General features: G+C 39.4%; 1 protein-coding gene across 4 annotated transcripts in view; it reads left to right on the top strand.

Moving 5' to 3' along the window:
• Nucleotides 1–24,725, top strand: part of atrnl1a (attractin-like 1a) — a 325,280-nt gene that overhangs the window by 36,670 nt on the left and 263,885 nt on the right. For 3 of the 4 annotated variants that reach the window (XM_085296143.1, XM_085296141.1, XM_085296142.1), the window contains 8 exons: nucleotides 6,032–6,115; nucleotides 8,039–8,152; nucleotides 9,040–9,168; nucleotides 13,330–13,538; nucleotides 16,618–16,792; nucleotides 16,875–16,962; nucleotides 19,307–19,553; nucleotides 23,566–23,749. In XM_085296143.1, coding sequence (XP_085152269.1) covers nucleotides 6,032–6,115; nucleotides 8,039–8,152; nucleotides 9,040–9,168; nucleotides 13,330–13,538; nucleotides 16,618–16,792; nucleotides 16,875–16,962; nucleotides 19,307–19,553; nucleotides 23,566–23,749 — 1,230 coding nt within the window. Of the gene's footprint in view, nucleotides 1–6,031; nucleotides 6,116–8,038; nucleotides 8,153–9,039; nucleotides 9,169–12,122; nucleotides 12,420–13,329; nucleotides 13,539–16,617; nucleotides 16,793–16,874; nucleotides 16,963–19,306; nucleotides 19,554–23,565; nucleotides 23,750–24,725 lie in introns of those variants that run through there. The other variant, XM_085296144.1, reaches the window with a different exon arrangement.

Genomic DNA, 24,725 nt, shown 5'->3' with positions numbered 1-24,725 from the left:
ATTTCAAGGGGGTGCTGGACTCTCTTCCTCCATACCTCATGCTCTCATTGCTGTCTCTGTTTTTATCAGTCTGCTCGCTGCCCCTCCTCTTGCTCTGCCACCGTCACCCTTTCATGGCTCGTCCCTCGGTGCTTTCGTACAATATATAAGCATGTGTTACTCCTGATCCCAATTCTGTGGTGTATGTAAAGGATTTGACTTTGGCCTCGTATTGTGACCAGCCTTTTGCCCCTGCTCACCATTTATAACCTCAGCTAGCTGTGAGTCTGCCTGTGAGTGATGGCTTCCTGCCGACACATGTACGCCGTCTTCTTCTGTGCCAGGCGTTTTTGGGGGGAAGATTAATGGGAGAGGTGTTTGGAGTGACGGCTTGTTGGGACTGTAGGAGGCTACACCAGTCAGCTTCACATTAACAATGAATGTGATCTACCTTGCACATGCTTTTATAGATACTGAATATGCCAAAGATCTCAGCCTGAGAAAACCAGAGGAGAGCTACACCAAGGCTTTGTCAAAATTTAACTCTTGATTCTATTTTTTTGAATAGTAATTTTTGCACGTTTCAAAATGTTAGGGTTTGGGCGATATAGTGAACCAGTCATTGTCCCACACATCTGTTTTCATAGCTGCTTATACAACTGTCGGAAACAATGATTGCAAATAGTTGTTCACGACTTCAGATCACAAAGGAGAGTGGGAGGCAACCTAACTGCAACCAATCACACTCCAACATGGGCAGGCTGCAGTCAGACTGAATGGTCAAGGTTTGCAAATAATTGGCATCTAATTTCTAAACACAGGCAGATTACTAACACGTTACTATCAATCTGAATTAGTGCAACTGTGACATGTCTTTCTGCAATAGCGGGCTTGACTCAGCTGGTTCCCAACTGTTCATATTCTGGTTATATTCCTATATAAAAGCACGACTGTCAAGCCCATTTGTCGTTGTGCAGTTAAATTGCTGTCTTGCAGCAACTACATCACTTTTCATGGAGGAATTTCTGGACTCTGAATATCTGTTTAATGTAACTTTTTGTGTATGTAGACAGCAACAGATTTGTCCTTTCTTGTTAATTTATAGCAGTTAATCACCAAATGATCACAGGTTGCATATAACTGACTCCATTTTATCACAAACCTAAACTGTGCACAAAAGCTGCTTTGAAGACAGACCTGATTGCTGTCCTTGAGGCAACCATTTCAAATTTCCAGTCTATTGCACACGGTCACATTAGTATTTAGCATCTGATTACCACTTGCTCGTAGTAATCATATGATGACTAATTAGCTGTTTGTTTTTTTTCAAATGCAACTGTACCTGTAAAAATACACAAACAATTAAAACACAAAAAAGAAGAAAAAAACAAGTGACAATGGACTCTGAGTGACTGAGGTTCTGCAATTGAATTTCTAAGAAGTTTACAACGCAGTAAGCAGTAATTAAAATAATAAAAATATAGGCTGGGAAGTGCGTTTCACTGCTGCCACACATCAGCACGGTTTAAGCTTTGGCTTATTCAACCCACTGAGGAACTTTTTCTGCAGGCATGTAACCCAGGCATGAGTGGCCTTCTTGCTTTCCCTCACAGTCTAGTTACATGCATGTTTGGATAACTGAATAGATTCAAAGATTCCAGCTGAGATTAGTTTTTAGTGTGAATGGTCATCTGTGCGTCAGTGTGCATTATTCCCTCTATTACACCATCTTATTTGAAATAAGCTTCATCCTGCTCCAACCTTGCATGCAACAGTGTGGAATGAATAAATGTTCCAGCATTTTTTTCTTTTCTATTTCACTTTTGTTTTCTAGCTTATGAACTCGCGCTGTCACAGCACAGCCTTTTAACCTTTTAGTTGCTGTTGTGGGTTAAGATAAAATAGCCATACTAGGCTTTTGGTTGCTGGGATGTTGCTTCGTTCTAGTTCTTCATCATTTAACACCCACACTGCAAAGAAATTGCACGAGTGACAGTTAGTGACTTTGTAGGACTGTTCCTCTTTTTCTTAGACTTTGATAATGGCTTTACATTTTATTAATTTCACCTTTCAAAGCTCTTTGCTAAAGTTTTACAGCATTTCCATAATGACCTTCTTTGAATGGGATGTGAAGTATGGCCCTAAATTCAAAAAATGTGAACATCAATAAAACAGGTGCAATAATAAGACAAGAAAATAGACAATAGATCTTGGGAACAGACATTCAGTTTTAGACATTAAAGATGTTCATGTGTCATCAGCAGTAAGAAACGAGTTTTCATCATCATCATCATCATCATCATCATCATCATCATCATCATCATCATCATCAATATGATCACCATCAATATGATCAACATTTAAGTCAGTGTTACAGCAGCATGACATGAATATTTGTCTTCTAATCCAGGATTAAAGTCGGGGGATCTAACTGTGATCAGCGGGGACTGATAGAAGAGGGATAGATGGAGGAGTAAATGGGCAGAAGTGAAGGGAAGAAGAGATGGAAAGGAAACAAAACAGACAGACCTTCTGCATCCTGTCTTGTTCCTCCTTTACATATATTGTGTCTGTGTCTGTGAGTGTGAGTGTATGTGTGTGCTTCTGTTTTACTGGCAGGATGTATGCATTTACTGCAGCTCGCATCCCGCTGTGCAGCAATCTGTTAGCACTTCCTTAGGTTCCTTTGTTTACCAGAAACAGCATATCTGGCTGAGGTTCTGAGCTGGGAGTGAAATGTAGTGAAATGTTGCACTCGCACAAACACTTGTTGCCTCAAAGACTGAGTGTATGCACTCTGCAGGATGCTAGGGACAGGGCAGTTTCTTCTAAACGTAACTTATGATGGTTTATGACTTATGAAATGCTGTTTTACAATTGCAGCAGTAAGTGTTTTGCTGGGCGTGAGAAGCATCATGGCAAATATAAATATGCTTTACCTTTATTGATTCGATGGATGCTTCTATTCAAAGTTATGGTGGTAATGTTTTTCATTCCTGTGCTATATATGATGCTAGAGGTTTTTTTTCCTTCCATTTATGCTTTCAATCACTATTTGACGTTTTATTAGCAGTAATACAATACTATATGCCTTTCATTAATGAATGTCTTTTTCTCTATTTCATATCAAGCAGCACTATGTTCAAGACAAATTTCCTCTTGGGGACAATAAAGGTTATTTGGCTTGATTGATTTATTTGAGTTCTGTTTCACCTGACCTTAGATTATAAGGTCAGAGGAAAGCATTTTACATTGATTGTAGAACTAATTGTCTTTAATTGGTGTATCATTGGACACAGTTCATAAACATGAGTTAGGATAATCACATAGACTGACGCTACACCAGTGAATTATCTTCATTTATACCATACTTTTTAAAACAGATTTTTCAGTGGGTTATTCCATTTTCGATGTGTGCTTCAGAACTAGCTCTCAGCTTGCCTCATGTTGTGATTTTGTGGATGAAGTTTTATCTACTATGTCGGTCTCTGTTATCTTGTTTTATGCTTCCCCCCCAAAGACACAAGAAAAATGAGTCTTTCACTCAGAAAAATCAGAAAAATGAGAGTTTCACTCTATTTTTCTCCTTCTTTTTCTAGTCTGGCAGTGTGCCACAGTGAGCACAGATCCTATAGTGAGGGCTTAGATAATGAGCACACACGGTCACACAGTAACATAGTGTTCAACTGGCGGCAGCCGGCGACATCGTCACTGTATGTGGTGCCGATATGTTGTGTGTGACAGTGTGCGTGTGTGTGTTTTCAGATTTTCCCTTGAGCATGGGATTACTTTGATTGACAAGTGCAATCGCTGGTTACCACCATCTTGGTTTTTACAGATGTCACACGAATTTGTCATGTTGGGATCGCTATAGCAACAGCATCAGGGATTGTCTCACCTTGATTTCAGAGGGATGCCATGTTTCGTCACCTCATACTGTTATTCTGCCAATCTGTCAGTCAGTCTGAATCAATCTGAGATGCTTGTTAGGCCTGCTGCCTGGGAAAATAATAATTATTAACATGACTGCAAAGCAGAGCTGTGTTGGGCAGTCTTTGGTTCCACTATAGCACCAGGAAGGACAAAAGGGGAGATGACAAATCTTAGTTTTACAAGACACAATGTAATGTAATGTAATCCAGGATTAAATAATGAATACAGCCGTGGTGTCTGCTATTGTGAAACCTGATGGTGTCTTCACAATAAAACCAGCTCCATTCATAAAAACTGGCACGAAGAGGATGAGTTACAATACACACCAAAGGAAATTACATTTTTGATGGGGTGGGTGGTGCTGAAAATATGGAGAAAATTTTATAATAAAGAAGTGTTAATAAAGAAATATTAAGTATTCTTTGGTAGGTAGACTGAGAAGAATCCTAGCTGAAAGTAAAAGATGGTGACTGGACAGAGTTCAACCAAACTAAAAACTTGAGAGGGAAAAAAAAGATGATACACTGAAATAATGTTGTACACTTATAAAATTTACTGAAATAACATAAAATATGTTGGAATATAAAATTTACAGGCTTTAGTTTTAGTCTTTGGTGCATCTGTTTATTGAGTTATCTGCACTGAAAAGGTGCTGTGTTCTTATTCTAATACCTGTGCAGAACCTCCATATAGTAACAGTTAAAAATACTAAAATGAACAATCAAAACTAAAAACTGAAACTGAACATTTTAAAATGGTAAAAACTCAACTGGAATGATACCCTCACCCAGGCACCACCCACCCCCAACACTGCTCACTGGTGGTGGTGATGAAATCATGGCTCATGAAGACTTTGGATGAGGTGCCTGAACAAAACACATGATGTACAGTAGAAATGGGGAGGAGGAGGATCACTTCGCCATGCCAGACCCCTTCAAGGGAGAGTGGAAGATCACAGTGGATTAAAAGACTGGTGATAAGAGGCCGACTGGCTGTGTAGACACAGTTTGTTGGACAGGAACATTGACATTTTGAACGAGGTGAATTTGACAGTGTGAGATAATGTACGTGCTGAAGAATAAAAGGCAGCAAGAATAGGCGATGTTACCAACTAACTTCCTTCCTGGCTTCCACCTTCTTCTGTGTACATGTTGGTTGTGGGGATAATGAGTTGAGCTGTGTTGATGTTTGCAAGCATCTCTCCTGATAGGATTTTGTCAGAGAGCCGGCACAGTTGCGTCCCAGTTTGTGTGGCTTTGTGTCTTCATCCTCAGCTCACTGGATGCATCCATCATGGCAGGCGGTTTTCCTTCTTTAACACTGCTCTCTTCTGCCAAGGTCAGCTCATTATATCCATGCAGCTCAGTACTGGTCCCATTGTATTGCAGGCTCTCAATCTCTCACTTTAATAGCAGCTTCCTCTCACTGATGTTAGGGCACTGAGCTACAGGATCCTTCTTGGTTAGTGTGGATGTTCTTCTGCTCGTCCATAATTTCCATGTAAGGTCTCTGCTCGGTCCTACTGTTATAGCAGTCTTTAGGGTGTATGATGTTCTTAATCTGGGGGATAAAAAAAATAATTAAATGGGCCATTTTAGAACAGTTAGGCTGAGCACCAGTTGTTATAAAGTGCTCACTATTTCATATTGCCAAAGTTTTACTGTGCAGTCATCAAATGGATGTTGATTTTAAATAATTTAAGCTATTATTTTCAATTCAAATGATATAATATTAAATTCTTTGCTAAGAAGAATGGTTTCTTCTTCTTCTTTTTAGATGATTAGTGTGTTTGTTTAAAACAAATGTTTATTTGTATTTTCTTACCAAGGAATAACCTGAAATAAGGAGGGGAAAAAAGCTCATGCCCTGCCACGCTTGATCTGGTGGTAGTAAATCAAACATTAAGCCCAAATACAACTCTTTGATGTCACATGATTGCACTGATGGGGACCCTCACTGATGTAAGAATGAGTATCTTTGTCTTGTAGGGGTCACAAGATAAGATTTCAACTCTAATTTTTGTCTGTTTTGTCAGACTCCCCCAGTTGTTTCTGATTTTGAGCATATTAAACTGCGTCGCTGTGTTCATGTTTTCTCCCCTCTGTGTCTCTTTCTGCAGGTTAACAGACCTGTCAGGCTCTCTCACAGATGGTCCATTCAACTATAAGTACAAGACCAAGTGCACTTGGTTAATAGAAGGATTGTAAGTACCACTGTTTTTATCTTCCACATGTCATCATTAATCTTACTTACTTCCACTTGGATAAAGACTTTATTCTGTATCTAACTTAAGGGCTCTAGATAAGAGAGACTGTATTATTCTGTAAAAAGAAGGAGTTTGTCTGTGAATATAGTAGTTACTGTGCTTCGTAGTTGCTTTTTGCATATTTACTGCTCATGCTGCACCGACTGAAAGTGCTTCATTTGCAATTTTTTTCTCTTGCTATGGAAATACAATGCTTGCTTGCACTACATGTAGTATACACTGGTAGACCACCATGTAAAAGTCACAGAATGGCAATCATTATTTTCTAACACGGTGTGTAAGGTCATACATTTAATGGTCTCTGTATGCTCTGGAATGTTAGATGAGCTCTGGGCAAAGCAATGAAGATGTCCATGATCTCCTTGGGAAATGCTGAAGGGCAGCTCAGGCTCCGTAATATATTACTACTATTATATATGCTATTATTTATTTTACTGTACTAGCTGCATTTTCTCTAAGAAAGATGAGAGAAAGTTACTCAAAAGTGAGTTCAAGCTAATTTTATTTGTATATCGTATCACACATTCCCCTCAGAAGGCTTTAACTACTGGATGGGGTGCCAAGAGATTTGGAGCAGATATCCATGGACTGTGACTGAAAATGTGATTTTCAGGCATTTTGTTGCACAACAAGAAGGTCACCTTGCCAACACATTTCAACTCCCAACTCAACACTTAATGGGACTCACAGTAGTGTGTTTGTGTCATTTTGTGTAGGTTTTTGGTTACTGACTAGAAAAGGAAGTGTCAAATTTTAACTCTCTGCTGGTTATCAGCTCTTTGTATTTTATAAATTCGGGCTTGATGGCTGAAGGACCAACAACAACACAAGCCAGTTGTTCCACTTATATTCTTTTAATCAGCTCCCAGCTAACATCTACATGTAGAGGACAGTCTACAAAGCTCTGCACACTCTCTGATAGGACCAAAGCACCAAAGCTTCTCCTTTCTTGTTATACTTTAACATAAACTTCACTGATATGTCTCCATTTACAACACGTCACATTATTGTGACAACTTTTGCCCACTGTGTTGTTGTGCCCATTTCAGACATTGAGGCATTCATTAGAACAAGCTGCACAATGAAAAATGATGCTAAACGGTTACTGCCAATCATTTTTACACATGCTTTAAAACGTGCTACTCAGCTAATATGAAGGATGATTTTAAGTGATAGCTTCATTTTTAAAAAAATTTATTTTTTAATGACAGATTGCTATAAAATCTCCAGAGCATATTCATTTGTCAAAGAGGAATAAATAAATCAGGTATGAGCTAAGAAAAGAAAAAATCTCCTCCATCACACCCTGGTGTATTTAAATTTGCAATGATTATACAGTGCAGATTTTCCTTCATTTTAACGTCTAGGCCCTTATCACATCAATTATCATTAGGACTTTTATTTTTTATTTTTTAACCAATTAGGTATGCATGTCCACATATGGGAGACAATGATTAGTTCCCTGGTGTTTGCCTTCATGTGTAAAATTGGTTGATTATCATATGCAGGTTTATCTAAAGCTGAAATAAAGGTTTATTTCAGGATTGGACCTTTACAAAACTAGGATACTTGATACTAATAGTCTGCATGTGAACAGACACTGCACGAAATGCATCTTCTACAGTGCTGGCATTAGGCAAGGACACATCTCACAAGGATTTTAATATAGCAAAAAGGTTTTCTGCAGTGAGTGTGAGTCCCTGAACTGTCGATTTATGATCTCAACCACAGATTTTATGAATAGTGGAGACACTTCTATAAAGTAAGAATCATATGAAGCTTATAGGTAGTATATATATTTATCAAGAGTATTTTTGTCACACCTGTTTATTCTGCATTCCCTCTCTCCCCGTCTCCCAGCCCCAACGCTGTACTCAGGCTTCGCTTCAATCACTTTGCCACAGAGTGCAGCTGGGACCACATGTACGTCTATGATGGAGACTCCATTTACGCCCCTTTGATTGCTGTCTTCAGGTGAGCACCTGCTAGTCTGAATAGGAGAGCTGTGCAATGGAGGAAATATGTAAATGACTTAGGTACCCTTTGGCACTGCTTCAAAAGTGCCAATAAATTTGTGCTTGTGCAGTCAAATGACTTCATGTATGGCCAAACAATGGACCCCATAATTGCTGGCTTACCACAATACAGCAATAATAGAAAGAAAATACTGCAATTACTCACATTATCCCTGAATGCCACTTCTTTTTCTCGAGATTTATTCTGTACTTTGCTCTTTTTTCCCTTCTAAAGCACAATCTACAAGCATGTGGGTGGAACTCTTTCATTTCATGCAAATTCATTAAAACAGTAATGCTGCAATATTTTACCAACCTCCCACTTATTCTAATCCACTGAGGCTTATCTCTTGTTAAGAGTTCAGTTGTTTCCATAAAGGGGCAATTTGGACTATTTCAAGAAAAATATATAAAAATATCTGCCATTTGATTATACATAGTCTTGACTTGTGTAGCATTCTTACCTACAGTAAGTAAACTTAAATTGTTCATTATGGATGGGTACCTCCGCTTTGCATTGTAAAAAAACAAACACTAGTTCCTGCAGGGAGCTTGGGCTCAGTGTGGACATGGGTACATTTACAGTGCATTGCACGGATTAAAAGTGACAACCCGGTCCCCACAAAAAATCATAATCAAACGAAATTTAATTTGCCACTGCACTGCAATGTTTTTTACTTCAAGGCTAATTACTGTCATGTATTTTCTGTGGGGTGGCAGTGCTTTCAGACTAGAGCACATCATACACCAAATACATTTCAGAAAACCTTCTGTTATTATTTTGGGTCCACGGGGGATGTCTGTCTTTGCAGGTCTCATTGCCTTTCTGTTGAATTCTTTTCTCAGTGGTCTAGTGGTGCCAGAGACCAGAGGTAATGAGACAGTTCCTGAGGTTGTGACAACGTCCGGCTACGCTCTGCTTCACTTCTTTAGTGACGCTGCCTACAACTTGACTGGTTTCAGCATCGCCTACTCGTAAGCCTCAATATTGTTCTTCCGTCACTCATTTTCTTGTCTTCACCTGTTTGTTTTTCCCATCTTCTGTTTTTCTGACGCCCCCGCCCCCCTATCAATGTGTCCACTAGTTGACAGGTTACCAGCTTGTCGTGGAGGACAAAAGTGGCCAAAGAAATGTAATTGTTCCAGTTCATGATCAGTCTGTTCTCTCCGATATAAACAAAAGAGAATACATCTTATATTTGTATTTATACTGAAATTTGTACTGAAATGTCAGCCAAATACCAAATCCTGATAGCATCAGCTTGTTAATGTGTGCTTATTTGTGGCAGCAGATCAAATGCATCATCAGCTAACTGATTTGCAATATCAAGCAGTTACATCGACAGCTTACTAAGTGATTATTTTTACCAAATGCTATGGCTGTGTTATATTTAGGTGTGCTTCTATTGTCTGTGTGATTTCATTTGTCACTTGTAGGGCAATGAAATTAGTCTCACCCAGGATTTTCCCATTAAGACAAGTCAAAGTGACACGAAAAGTTCAATACAGACAGAAAGTGCGCAACAGGCTCATATTATTAATATTTTGATAAGATAAGATAAGACTTTACTGATCCCACGACGGGGACATTTTTGCATTAATGAGAACTTAACAAGGTAAAAAATGTAATCTGTATATTCCAAAATTAAGCAAAGGCTTTATAAGAGTTTTTGCAGCTTCTCATTATCATCTGCTGCCAGACTTTGACTTCAGCTTGTAGTGGCATTTGTTCCCTGGGGCGACAGAGAGAGACGATCACAAATTTTTGTGTGTTGGTGGCTGATTTAACAACCGTGATCACTGATTGGGATGACGCCCACTCATGTGAACCTGGTTATGTAGAGAGAAAACTTGGAAAGACATATAACTGGCAGCTGTGTGTGGATACTCTCCCAGGAAAACAACACAAGAAGAAGGGGGGAAAAAAATCCAGATTTTTCACACCACCTAGCTTCTTGGATTTGGTAAACCACATGCACTATTAGCTACACTAATAGTGTGTTCAGAGACATTGCATAAGCAGGACACATGACATTTAAAGAAAACTTACCAGGAAGCCTCATAATGCTCTCCAATGTTGCTCTCTATAAAACCACAGTTGAATTACAAATGGCAACAGTAAGCCGGTCTCCATTTCTGGGTGTCTGTTGCCGGTGGGGACAAAAGAATCCAAGGTCACTGGGAGAAACTCACGTGATTGGGAAAAAAAGAAGAAGAAAGAAACAAAGCTGAAATACTTTCAGCTAGCACAGATCGTGAAGACACCATTATGTGGCACCACCTGGTGAGTAATGATAATAGTCAAGCAAGGCAAAATTATAATCTATAATCACAGCTGTGTCATCTGAATTGACAACAATGCTAACTTACATCCATCCTCCTATCAGAAACTTTGACACAATCCACAAAATGTTCTTGCTGCCTATGGTGCAAATCCCATGTCTTTTTTTTTCTATATATGCTTCCAGACACCTCTTTAGCTTTGGCACGTTACCTATGGGCTGAAAGCCGTTGAAGTTCCCAGTCTGATGAAGTCATAAAGGAAGTTGCTTTTGCAGTTGTTTCTTTTCTTTTTTTCCTTTAGCTGGTTTTGTGTACACCATTTTTCTATCTTCTCACAAATGCTCATCACTGTCAGGCAGGGCCTTTGATATGTAATAATAAACTTAATGTTATTCATCACTTTTGTGGCTCACACAAAATCTCAAGTGTGGGATGGTTATGGCTTAGGGAGGTAGAGCAGGTCATCTACTAATTGGAAGGTTGGTGGTCAGGGAGGGATCCTTGGATATCCAAGATTCTGAACCCCAAGATGCTCCTGATGCATTCATTGGGGTGTGAATGTTAGATAGAAAGCACTTAGATGTGGAAAAAAGTGCTTGTGTGAATGGCTGAATGGGACATCTTGTATAAAGTGCTTTGAGTGCTCCAGTAGAGTAGAAAGAGTGCTATATACATTTACCATTTACTCGGACTGAAGGCCAGCCAGCCAGTCTGCCTCGCCATGCCAACTGGGAACGGTGTTTGGGAGCCGCTGTAACATTGCTGGTTTTTGTTTCCTGGCTCTACTAAAAGCTCAGTCGTACAGGACCATTCACACTGTTCATGTAGATTTCTATCACCCCTAACGTTAAACCAACCCACTTTGTGCAATTAGTGATGGTCATTACTGAAAACTGAATGCTATGTAACTCCTCCCAAGCTGGACACCTGCTTGGGAGGAATACGTGCATTTACACAGGTTCTTCTTAGCACACACATACACATACAGACGCACACACATGCCCACGGAGAGGAGATGAAGGTTGTCATGACAACACCCTTGTTACGGTAGCAAACCAGCTTTTTGCATTAACAAAAACATGATTCTCCGCCTCTGGTCCTTCACATCTTTCCCCCCAATTTTTCTATCTCTTTCATCTCGAACTTATCTGATATTCCATAGAAACGCCTTGTATTGTCGGTCTCATTGCTTTTTGTTCCGTTTTGATTTTTATGTGCAATTTCTTTGTTCCACCTCCGTTTCCCATTTTCAGTCACGTCTGTCTTTTTCTTTGCGTTTTCCTCGCTGTGTCTATAATTTATCTTGTTTAAAATCAGAGGTAGTTTAGCTCCATCTCTATTGTGTGTCACATTGTTTATTTTTGCATAACATTCAGTTAGATTTGGTGGCTTTTATCCAAAGCCACTTACAGTAAGTGGATTCAAACTTTAATGTAAGCAGACTCAGATGGCATCAAAAACAGGAAGTCCAAATCTACACAGTGATGCCTTCGTGGTCTCTGGCTTTGCTTTGTATTTTTAAGGTTCTTCTTCTTTTTCAATACATAGTATTGCATTTGTTGTCACTGTTATTGTTAGGTTGAGTTCTGATTCCTCATTTCATTTCATTATCATTTTTTGTATGCTTAGTTTACTCTTCAAGTCTTATAGATTTAAGACGTCTTTAGTGTCACTTTCTATTCTGACTTTGCTGTAATTCACTCAGTAGCTCCTATTCCTGTCTCACCTTTTGTGTATCCCCCCCCAGTCCCTCTTGTGTCTTGGGTTTTATTTCCAGTCTGATTGTCTTGATTATGTTCAGCTGTGCCCCTTTCCCATTTCCCACCTGTCTCCACTTCCCCAATCAGCCCTTTTTGTCTTTTTGGATTGTGTGTTGTTTCTCCTGAGTTCCTTGTGTAAATTTCCTGTATTTCAATGCCAAGTTGTTTGGGGTTTTTTTTTTTGTATGTATTTGGATTATTTATCTTTTGTTGTCTTCCCAACAAATCTGATGTTCATGTGATGTTTCAGTTTCACGCAGCAAGACTGAGTGAACATTCTTTGCTACATTTTATTTAATAGTAAGAAATAGTTGATGTACTTTGTGGTTATTTAAAAATGATACAAGATGTTTGTATACAAAAGCCTTGAGAGGGAAGTAAGAGAATAATATATCCTAGGGATGCATTTTTCTTTTCTGTTCATGTGTGGTCATCAGCTAGTGTTTGTTATGTTGAAGGAGAGGTAAGACGATTGAGTAGTAGTAGCACAAACGTTGTTGGCTGATAAACTTGGCAAAACTCAAGACTATTTTTTTTTTATTTATTTTTTTAGCTGGAAGAAGCAAAACTGGATTAGCTTAAAATGAGAAATTCAAAGAACTGATCAAAAATGACAGCAAGACTCCTGATAAAAGAATTAAGAAGATTTGATTGTCTTGCCTCTTTAATGAGACGAGAACCTCAATTTTTACTGGGGTTGATAACGAGGAAATTGGAAGACTTTTAGATAGCAATGCTGGTGAAATATTCACTGAAGTTAGTGACAGTTTTGATGGTATTGGGCATATCTGCTGAACAGTCGTTCCAGCAGATATTGAACATGAATCCACTCTAAAGCAAATAATACACACATCTAATATGTAAAGGTAAAAAATAGCAACTTTGGCTATCAGTAAATTTTACTATAAGTATATAAGTAGATGACTGCAGTCACCTCAGTTAATATTTCATGAGGCATGCACAATATCTCAAGGCCATATACTCATCTAAAAATAATATCTGGCCCGTCACAGTCAAGTATTCTCTTTTGCTCATGGCTCTCCATAACCTTGAAGATGTTGTTTGACTTTCTGGCTAACTGTGTCTCCCGCAGGATAAACTCTTGTCCCAACAACTGTTCGGGCCACGGCAGATGCAGCACTGCGAACTCGGTCGCAGGACGTGTGTACTGTGAGTGCGAGGAGTACTGGAAGGGGGACGCATGTGACATCCCTTACTGCAGAGACAACTGTGGCAGCCCAGATCACGGCTACTGTGACCTGACCGGGGAGAAGCTGTGTGTCTGCAACGACAGCTGGCAAGGTAAGAAAACGGAAGGCTGAATTTTATTGGGGAATTTAAAACTTAGTTTAGTGATACATAGTAAATGAGGATTTTATTGGGGGAAACTTGGCTTCATGTGGTGCAGCCAGGATGGCAAAGCAGGCACTTTGGCTTGGTGCTACTGTAATGGGCTTCCTGCAGTGAAGACAGGAGTGGAGTGCAGGCGAGATGATAACAGAGAGGAAAATGATAGGGATAGTTTAAAGTGCTGTATCTGAACTTTCAGGGCCTTATTTATTAATTCATGAAGTGTTCACAAACACAGTAACCACTGATCCAGTAAGTATTTTGTACACTGATGTCTACAACTGTAGTCTAAAATGGGGCAAAAATGACTCTGAGATATGACACCATGTTTTTAGAGATGCTTCTTATTGGATTCTAGTCATGCAAACACATTTAAAATGGTTAATTTAGTCCAGTTTCATGATGCTTTTTTTAGTCATTAAATGAACAAATGAGCGCAGTGTGAGTTTTTTGCTTATGCTTTCCTTTCGGTTTTGCAGTTTTCAATATTAATATGAAAAGCAATTGAAAGCACAATCCCAGTGTCCTCTTGGTTTATGCCTAACACAATGCTGCCTGAATCAGTATTCTTTAATATCATAAAATATTATACGGGATTCCCAGGGAAATGTTCCCTAGTGGCACAATATATATCTAGCTTCATTTTTTTATTTATTTTTATTTTTATATTGCAGTCATAAACAAATCCCTCTTGCGGCTTCAAAATCAACAACTTTATTTCAAATGACGTTTTCTGACTGAGAGTGATTTTAGACTAATTTCTTTTTATAAGAAAAGCGGCTTTTCTTGGTGCTGTTCGCAGAGGTTTCATCATTTGTAAAAGGCTTTTGCATGAAATGAAAGTAACTGTTAAGTCACATTCTTCAGCCAGTATTTACATCTTCTAAAGCACTGGTTACAGATTTACGTGTTTCGGTTCAGTTTTTGTAGTTAAAACATGGATAATCACGAAAATCTGACCAACTGCATGTTCATTCAAGATTCAGATCCAGTTTGATCCTAAATGTCTAACAAACATATTAAGAGAATACATAAGAAGAACAATTCAGCAGACAACAAAGTCTGTTGAAGTTGGATGGTGAAGTGCTGCCCCCTCCTGGAAGGATAATGATAGCACAAGGAGAAAGGAAAACCAACTTTTTCCCATAAAATGTTGTTAAAAACAATACAATAAAAATCTCCAAGAATGAAGATTAAAAATGGATGCATTTTAAAAGCAAAAAAAAAAAAAAAAAATAGGCAAATATCCCAAATTGTACAGTACAGTGATGAACAGCAGGCTAAGCAGTATTTACCCAGTGTTGTGTATGTCAGTTACATTTTAGTTTTTCAGAAACAAGACACCAAATTGATGAACTGATTATGTGTTATAACTAAACAGATTAATATGAGAGGTGCTACAGTAGGAACATATTGCTAAATGGCAATGATCGCATACTCTGTGACTTGTTAAATAAAGACCCAGTTTAAGTACAACAATAGGAAAAAATATTAAAATCATTTAATATTTAACACTTCAGTTTTAGGGATATGTATGTGAGTGTAAAATTCAGCAAATATGCTGTCTATTTCAGTATTTGCTTTAAGTTTTTTAGACACAAAGACATAAGACTAATCCTAAAATCAAAGGTGTGTGTGTGTGTGTGTGTGTGTGTGTGTGTGTGTGTGTGTGTGTGTGTGTTGGTAGGAAAAAAATCCAACCTGCTCACAACAATGCTTGTTGATTTATTTATTTATTTACTTTTTGTGTAATGAAGTCATAATTTGCACAAAGAGATATCGGTTAACATATATATATATTTTTTTGGTGTTTTGACAGCCACAAAGGTATCATCTCTGAACCTAACTAAGTCACTTGAAAACAATTCAGATGGACTGTGCTATCCATCTATATGACAGCGAATGAGTCAGATTCTGAGCTTTGGGATTCAGCCTCTTATTTCCACAGATCACAAATTGTTCACACAAAAGCAACAGAGACACCAGTGAGGCAAAGGGATGTATGTGTATCTGTCTGGTAATGAGTGAGGTGGAGGCAGATACAGAGCCTCGGAGCAGGCATCAGAAACACAAACGGGCTTTTAATAAAGGTATTGGTCACCATGGAAACCACCAGTTGGCATCACCAAAAAAAAAAAAAGTTTTTTGCATTAATGGAAAGAGCATTTTCTACAATTTGTCCTTCATTCCCCTCTTCCCTCTACCCCCCGCAGAAAGAAAAGTGCTGAATGCGTCTGTGATCGAGTGCTTTTCATTTATCTCGTTTTCTCACGTCTTGCTTTAATCACTCGCCTGCAATGTTAGAAAATCCTCATTTAATCTGTAAAGATGTGCTTTTATTCTCGACTGCCATCTGAATAAGCTCTGCTTTGTGGTCTGTCAGTTTTCTCACTTTGAGTTATAATATTTTAATGTGCTTTACAAACTAATAAGTAAAAAAAAGAATAAAATCATTTAAAATAAAGGGTTTTTTTTGCATTATATAAATGAGTAGAAGCAAAACTGTTCACTGAAGAAAACACGATCAGATCAATTAGTGAAACTAAAGAAGGCAAAACGGTGACGATGGGTAGAAGGGTTCAAGGAAGAGCAAGAAAAAGGTAAAGGTCTGAGGGAAAAGTATAAGCTTTAGAAAACAATGGACAGATGCAGTGAATAACGAAAATGTATATTTTAATAAAATGTATTGTAGAAGTGGTCTTGTTTTTCTTTTTTTAAAAGATATGAGGTTGCTCATCATCTGCTCATAAATGAGCTCGAGTTGTGTTTGGTGCCTATTCATAGAACAGCCACTAGGTGGCACCAAAGTAAAAATAAATAAATAAATAAATAAATAGACTGGCAACCTGTTAAGGGTGTTCATAGGCTACAGTTCCCCCATGACCCTGAACTGGATAAGCACAATAGGATTTATAGATTGATATTTTGAGAAAATTGAATTCATTTGCCCTTTACTACCTGTAAAATAAATACTGGAAACAATGTATGTACGAATTCCAAAAAGTGAAACATGTCCTTTTGCCTCCATCAGGTCCAGACTGCTCCCTTTCCGTTCCCTCCACTGAGGCTTTCTGGGTGCTGCCCAGCATTAAACCATCTGCTCAGTCTCTGGGTCGAGCGTCCCACCGGGCTCTGGTGCATTCTGGGTTGATGTGGGTGGTGGGAGGTTACTCCTTCAACTACTCCAACTACCAAATGGTCCTCAAGTAAGACACATCCATCTGACTTAGTCGACTGTGATTGTCTTTGAGCTTTTGCACTTTTCCTAATCTTTCCCTTTGTTTAAAGCTACAACCTAGAGACCAGCACGTGGGATGTGGTGCCTGTCAGCAGCGGCCCTCTCTACAGATACGGACACTCACTGGCTCTGCATCAGGTAATCCTGCTTAAGTTTTACATTTCACCAGTGCTAAAAACAAGAAACAGGTACTACTCCATACTACTCCACAGCAGTGAAAATGTGGACTACAATCAGAAGGTTTTAGCATTTATTCTGGATTCTTAGCTTCATATGCTGCCTTCCTCATGTGCTTACCAGACAGTGTTGAATCATTATATTTGACTATTGTTGGAATGGAGTGGTGCTGTCAATTAATAGACTTCCTCAGTACAGATGTTCAAATTAAAGAATTAACTGACTGCCTTGAATGCGTGCTTCTTTCTTCATTTTGATAAATATTAAATAAGTCTGCTTTGACATTGTATATATCATTTATGGGGGGGAAAAAGCCCAGACAACAAACTGATTAGAAGTGTACGTGTTGCAGTCCATGTCTAGAAACAGCTCTTGCTCTCTGAAGTTATATGGGGTCATTTCACAAGACTGAGGCGTTTCTAGGAGACTGGCCCATATTTCAGCTTACCTATAAAGAAATGAGAACATCAGAATCATTCATGTGTCTGGTATAGATCAATCACGCCAAAGCCAGGAGCATCAAATGATGTGTCGCTGTCCAAATACTGGGGCGCTTACTTTTTTTTTTTTAGCGTGGAAGGAATGGTTTAATGGTGGAAGACAGGAGGGAGAATGAAGACAAACATCTCGTCCTGCTGTGCTGAAGGTGAGATTTGATCCAGAGGAGGTCAGAGCGACTGACTGAAGCCTGCTGATGATTTGTAGCCTGCAGTAACTCCTGGCTTGTTTACTATACACACAGCTTTAACTTCAAACCCACCCTGTTACTGTGAAGGTGGATGAAAGGAATCACTTTGCTCCATCGGCAGAGTTTCTTTTGAAACGTCTTTGACTTGAGGACAAAGCAGACGTGCTTTTGTTTTTTTCATGAGACACTCATGTCTTCACCTCTCACCCTTTAGTTTCACACTGGTATTTTTGGTTACTCACTATTTTAGGTGATTATGTTTGGCAGATGGGAATCACACGATGGCTGATGGGTGCATGACAAGGTGTAAGGCTGCAAAAAAGAACAGCAAACACAGTTTTTTTTTTTCATTTACAGCTATTATGATTAATATATTCATATTTACAGTTACTGACTAAATATTTACTGTGCCAAAGGTGTTTGTCAGTATAAAATGCATTAATAGCTGTTCTTGAAAGGTTCACAGCAGCTAAGTGCTCCTGCAGCAGCACCTGCAAAGACAAGTGATTTTATTAGCTGATGCTAACAGACGCCATATTAGAACCACCTGCCTAATGTTATCAAGTTCCTCCTTATGCCACTAAGTAAACTCGGATCTTTAAAGGAGCTGTGGTGTTTTCTGTTTTATGGCACCAGAAGTGTACAGCAGGTTTTTGGGGTCCTTATTTGGGCTTGTAGTGATACTGCCAGGGTGTAACATGTACACTAATCAGGCATAACATTATGGGCACTGGCAGGTAAAGTTTATAACACTGATTACGTCTTCATCGTGGCACCTGTTAGTGAGTGGGAGCAGGAAGATTGGGCAAGCATAAGGATTTTAATGGTTTTGGAAAGGGCCAAAATGTCATGAAAGACGACTGGGTGGAAGCAACTCCAAAACTGCAGCTCTTGTGAGATTTTCTCGGTGTTCTGTATGAATCAAAAGTGGTCCAAGGAAAGAGCAGTGGTGAACCAGAGACTGGGTGATGGGCAGCCAAGACTGAAGGCTGGCCTGCGTTGTCTGATCCAACAGACGAGTCGAACGTGCTGGACGAACAAGTCCAATCCAAACAGGTCCCACTTTGCAACTTCCACAATTTAAGGATCTGTTGCTAACATCTTGGCGCCAGATACCACAGGATACCTGCAGGGGTTTAGTGGAGTCCATGCCTTGATGGGTCAGGGCAGTTTTGGCAGCTAAAAGGGGGACCAACACAGTATTAGGCAATTGGTCACAATGTTATGGATGATCGAGGTGCACCCCTGAAGATCACGCAGCAAAAAGTTGAAGCAAGATGATCAGTTTTATTCAGGTCACTAGTTTACTGCAATCCCCACAAAGTGGTCAAAGATCAGTAATAATATTAAAAACATATTTATTGAATCAATGTCTGGATGTTTTGTCTTTGTTGAACACAGTGCTGTCTTTTGCTGCAGAAGACATTTCTCATTATCATGATGGGGGTGGTAAGAACTCTGAAGTCTTATTACTATCAGACAACCAGGGGGCCCATCAGAAGGTCTGCAGACTGCTCAAATGTGATTAGATATTAGAGCTCAGGCAAAACTTCATAACACTTCCACAAACATCACATCACTCTAATACGAAATCTGCCTCATGTTTCCCTTGTGTAGGATGACATCTACATGTTTGGCGGGAAGTTGGAAGCAGGTCCTGCTAATGTGACAGATGAGATGTGGGTGTTCAACATCCCCAGGCGTACCTGGTCGTTACGGAAACCAGTCCCGCCACCTCCTTATGCCCTGGAGGGACACATGGCGCACGTGGTGGAGCTGGCCAATGGCGAGCCAGTGATGCTCATCATTTTCGGCTACTCACCAATCTACAGCTACATCAATAAAGTGCAAGAGTACAACATCAGTAAGTGTGCTTGCTGAACGATGTGCAAAAATATCATCGTCCTTTAGAGACTTTTCAGTTGGTTTTCACTGATGTAAGCTGGACACAAGAAACCATCAAAAACTGCTGATATTTTCTGTAGAACATTTCTTGAACTGGTTGGACCGTAATTAGGTGCTTTTAGGTGCAAGTAAAAGGAAAGCCATTTTTTCCTTTTGCTTCCTTCTACCATTGGATGTTCATGTCAAATGTGGACAAAGTTTCAAGCAGTGACAAAAGCTTCTGACTGCTCTGAACTCTCATATAGTAATAGCTTATGTGAGGAGGGGATTCTGCACTTATGGAAGCCAGAGGAGGGGCACCCAACCGGTAGAAAGGCTTATGGTAAAAAAGACTGACTGACTGATGACTGAAGCTAAAGTGTCTTGTTCCAGAAAAAGTAAAGACATAGTAAAGAGACAGTATTTTTTAACTGCAAAGAAAATCTAGTGGACCTATGTTACTGCAAATCTATCAAGAAGTCTAATGTCATAAATTCAATAGTTGTCAGTAAGAATACTTCCACTTGTCCTTGAAGTGAGCAGTTTTAAAAGCACGAGGACTACAGGTTGTGTGAATTCTGTGAATTAAGAGAAGATGAGAACGTGTTGAATTTTCTTCTTTGTTGTTATAGTGATAAGTTAAAAAGACATTAAAGTCTAGGTTTAATTAAATGTCCTTTAACAATTCAGAAATGTTTGTGGCACACTGGTGATGACAGAATGAAATGGGTGCTTTAATAATTCTGGTGTTTATAGGTTAGCAGTCTTTGCTTAAAGGTTATGCTGCTACCCTGGCTTTGCTTTCTGGCTATGTAATGCTTTGTTGCAATCTATCTGGGCTGGGCGTGTTGTTTTATGCATGGCACAACAATAAAATCCAATAAATGAAGCCAGAATAAGAAGACAATGAGCAAAATACATCCATATTCATATTCTTGTGAATGGAGTGGTTTGCAATTGGCATTTGTTTCCGGTTTGACACTGCTTTTGTACAATTTACAATAACATTGTACTGTACAGTATACATGCTGTTGTAGTACATAGTGGAGTATAATGTAATTACCACACAATAGTCAGATATGTGATAAACAGCCTTGTGTTTCATTTCAGTTTGTTTTGAACACAATCGTGGCCTAAAGACTAAAATGACTGGAGAAAAACATCAAGCCAGACTATCTAAAAACTGAGAAGTACAACACGCACAGGCCCTGAAATCTCTTAGTCTCAGCTTTGTGTCTGTGAGCCATACTTCCCCAAGCTTCTCTGGTTGAATTTAAAACACCGACTACATTAGAAGATTTTTCTTGAAGAATGCAGTTTTGCACAGTTGCAGGCTAAGTGCTGCTCCCTGATAGCAGAAAGGTTTTATGAGGAGTTTACTCTAACAGTCCATGTATGACTGATTACTGATTTTATTCTGTCTGTGATAGATGAATGTGAGCTTGCAAAGTTAACTGTGTGGACTAAAGCCACACCGTAACCCTGGTTGGCTGAGGCCCTGAGGAAATGGGTGGATGGTTCTAGTTTTTCAGGTTGAAAAAATATTCTCCAAAGCAAGTTTACTGCTATAGTTTTGTCTGTGTAGCATCGCTTTCACATGCTTTTAAAATAATGTTGATATTGCATTTATCATCAGTGTATATCTGACTCCGTGTCTTTATGGCTGTATAGAAGATGGCGGTATTGTAATGTTGTACACCAGCTGATGGCGCTAGAACCAAATGTTTAAATAATTCTGGAGAGGAAAACACACAAGCATACACATATTTACACACTTCCCACAAGATGCACAGACTGAAAAGCAGAGGTGTGTGCAGCCACACAATCTTTACACACACCAGTGCACAGAGCGTGGTCATTAAGAAGAGGTGGCACCTAGGCTGGATTGTCTGGGAGAAGACGGTGATTAATGAATCCGCTGCATCCCCTCACTCCTGTACCTCCTTGTCATCTTGATTTTTTTTCTCCCCCTCTCCCATCCCTCCCTCTGCACTCTTTCATTTGCTCCTCACATGCTTTCTTTCTTTTTTAAAATCTCCCTCTGTATTTTTCTTTTCACCTGCCAGCCTCAGCTTCTGACCCCCTCTGTCATCTCTTCCCCCTCTGTCCACATCACTGTGTGCTCCTCTGCCTCACCTTCTTCCTTCCTTATCTCCACTCAAACGTCTATCACTTTCATCTTCACCCACCTCCATCGATTCCCTCCTTCCTCTTTCTCTGACAGTGTCACAACGTAAGTCTGCACTGAGCATCATTAGGCTTCAGAAGGAGCAAGAAGGAGTCAGTGTAGTGTGGAAATGAACAGAGGGGGAGTCGAAGCGAAGTGTAAAATATGAGGTAAAAGGATTTAATGACCACTCGGAGAAGCGGGTTCACAGCAATTAACTGTGAGAGATGTGATAAGAGTTGACCTTCTCCTTTCTTGTCGTCACTTCAGTGCTGCCTTTCCTCCTACCCCTGTTTCTCTTGTTCTTTTATGCTATTTTTTTCCACTCCAGGTGTGTGGTCGGCTGTCAGTTGCTCGCCGGCTTTCTTTTCTCCTGCCATTTTTCCTTTCTCAATTGAGTATAGTTCAGTGAAGCTTTTTTTTCTATTCTTCCCCGTCAACACTTGCAAAACAAACAACGCATATAGTATGCAAAGTAACTGCAAAGTGCTCTCTTTAACTTTGCTCAGTTTCACTTAAGCAGCATCGATCTTTTCACAGGTAATTCTCATATATGGTTTTCTTCCATTTTTGATCCACTGCTGCATATTTTCAAGGGGGTTATATGCTATAAGAGGCCAGGCCAGGAAAAACTCCCTCATAGTTTGCTGTGTTGTACCCTCAGTTACTTTGACACAGTGGCATCTGCTGTGATGCTTACACCTCTGAAGTCTCACAAGTGTTAACTTTAGTTTGATACCACACAGTTTGTAATTGCGGAGAAATGGTCAGTTCACTTTGGGCATGTCCTTTTCAAGCAGAACCTCAGAAAAACTTGAAAGTTTAATCATTAAAAAAAAAAGACTTGGGGTGCGTGGCCATCTGGTGTAACCTGATGGGATGAGGGAAAAGCAAAGACTAAAAAAAGAGCATAAAAGACAGACAACAAACAATATAACAATAAACAGAGGGCATGTTGGTGAGCTGGTAACTGCTGACCTGAAACATTCAGCTCTGGAGCCAGAGATGCCTGCAGGAAGGTACAGAGCGGGCAAAGCATGATCTGTGACATGAAAAAGGCACAAAGTTAGTGACATGAAATATTGCATGGAGCATAAAAATGAGGCATTTTATTTTCGTTTTATTTTATTTTGCCTCCAAATATCTTAGAACTTTGAAACTAATTTAGCTTTGGTGTAATAACCATCCACAATACCAAATAGATCGGCTTTCTCTGAATTGTCTTTTATGGCTCTCGCTGTGATGTTACTATGAAGGAATGCAGCTATTATGATTTGTAATTTTAAAGTGTTTCCATTTTCCTTTTTGTACAAAGTTTGTGGAGTGTTCAGATTTGTGTTTCTTTTTTTTGAAATCGTCATTCTCAGATTTTGAAAGAATCATGAGCAGTTTCAGTTCAAATGCACTCTCTCCTCCCTTTTCTGTCTCTATTTTTGATACTACGCTTGGTCTCAGAAAATTCTTCTTAGGCTTTGTTTACTTTCTTTTATTTATTGGGGTTTATCTGATGACGTAACCCCTGCCCATTTTTAAAATCATTTTTTTATGCACCTGGATTAATCTTGGCTCTTTGAAAGGCCGCTTTTAAACTGAAGAAACTCTAATTTTCTGTGGCCTCGCTCCCTGTTTGGCTCGCTCTCTCCTCTCTTTGCTTTATATCACCTCTGGAATAAAAACTGCTTTGCTTTTTGGCAAGCACAGTGAAAAGCCAAACTTGCCAAAGCATAAAAAAACATTTTAAGTGATCAACTTTGATCTTTCCACAGGGGTGCACTCCATTAATCAGCCCCTCTCTCTCCCCCCTCCCTGTTTGTTTGTGTCTCAGGGTCTAACTCGTGGCAGGTTGTGTCTTCCGGAGGTGCAGTGGTCCAGGGAGGTTACGGTCACAGCAGCGTGTATGATGAAGCCAGTGGCTGTGTGTTTGTCCACGGGGGATACAAGGCACTAAATAACAACAAATACGGCCTGGTGGACCACATGTACCGCTACCACGTCCACACAAGAACATGGTGAGAGCACATTAACAGTACTATGGATTTTTTTTAAAATTGCAAACATTTCTTTTTAATGCTAAATGGATATGATTTCTTCAGCATCAAAAAAAAGAAAAAGAAATTTACTTTGATGTCCATAGTAAACATAACAGCTGTCTGAATCATGGTAACTCCAGTTTAGCTGTTTGTCGTGTTCAGGGCTATACAGAGGTTTGACCAATCCCATCATGCACGAGGTGAGTGGTTCTCTAATTGGGGTGCAGGGACTACATAGTGCCTGTGACTGAATTGCATCAATAACACAAGTGAAATGAGTCCATTACTCTTTCCCTCATTATCTTTTGGCCATAGCACACCATGCACTCCATGCACTCTGTTATGAAATCACTCACTTCTGTGAGTTTGCAGCAAGGTTCCTGCTGCTACATGGCTTGGCTCAGCTTAATAGCTGGTGTGTGTTTAGAAATATGTGAAATATACCCAAGCTATCAAAAGTAGTGTTTATATTATGTTGGTGTCTTAAGAAAATGTCCTCACTGGCTGCAAAAAAGGTCAACCCTTAGTTTAGATCATAGGCAGGGTGCATCCTGGACAGGCTCACAGAACCAGCATAAATATTCAAACATGTTTTAAAGTTAATTGAAATCCAACAAATCACAGCTCAAACATCACTCCACTGTAATCGTGTTTTGATTCACATGCAATTTACCAAAAGTAGATGTTGGTCAGCTCGTGTCCCCGGCCTGTTCACGTACTGCAGTTTTAAAGCTGCAGGTGTTTCCATTAAAATGTTCTTCTTTACATTACAGATAATGATTTTGTTCTTTTTAACCCTGCTGCTTTTCCTGACTTTTCCTGATGTCATTAGTCACTCTGAGATGATTAAAACATTACTTCCACCCTGTTGCCTTTTAGACATTATTCATGCATTCTTGCAGCCTTTAGAGGACTTGCATGAAGGAGAGATTTTCATAACAGAAATTTATGCAAA

Source organism: Mchenga conophoros, linkage group LG13 (genome assembly GCF_057382185.1).
Source record: "Mchenga conophoros isolate Kocher_MC1m ecotype Shallow Benthic linkage group LG13, M_conophoros_male_GT1.1, whole genome shotgun sequence".
Classification (NCBI taxonomy): Eukaryota; Metazoa; Chordata; class Actinopteri; order Cichliformes; family Cichlidae; genus Mchenga; species Mchenga conophoros.
The sequence above is the reverse complement of the archived record's forward strand: the minus strand, read 5'-3'. Positions and strand labels throughout refer to the sequence as shown.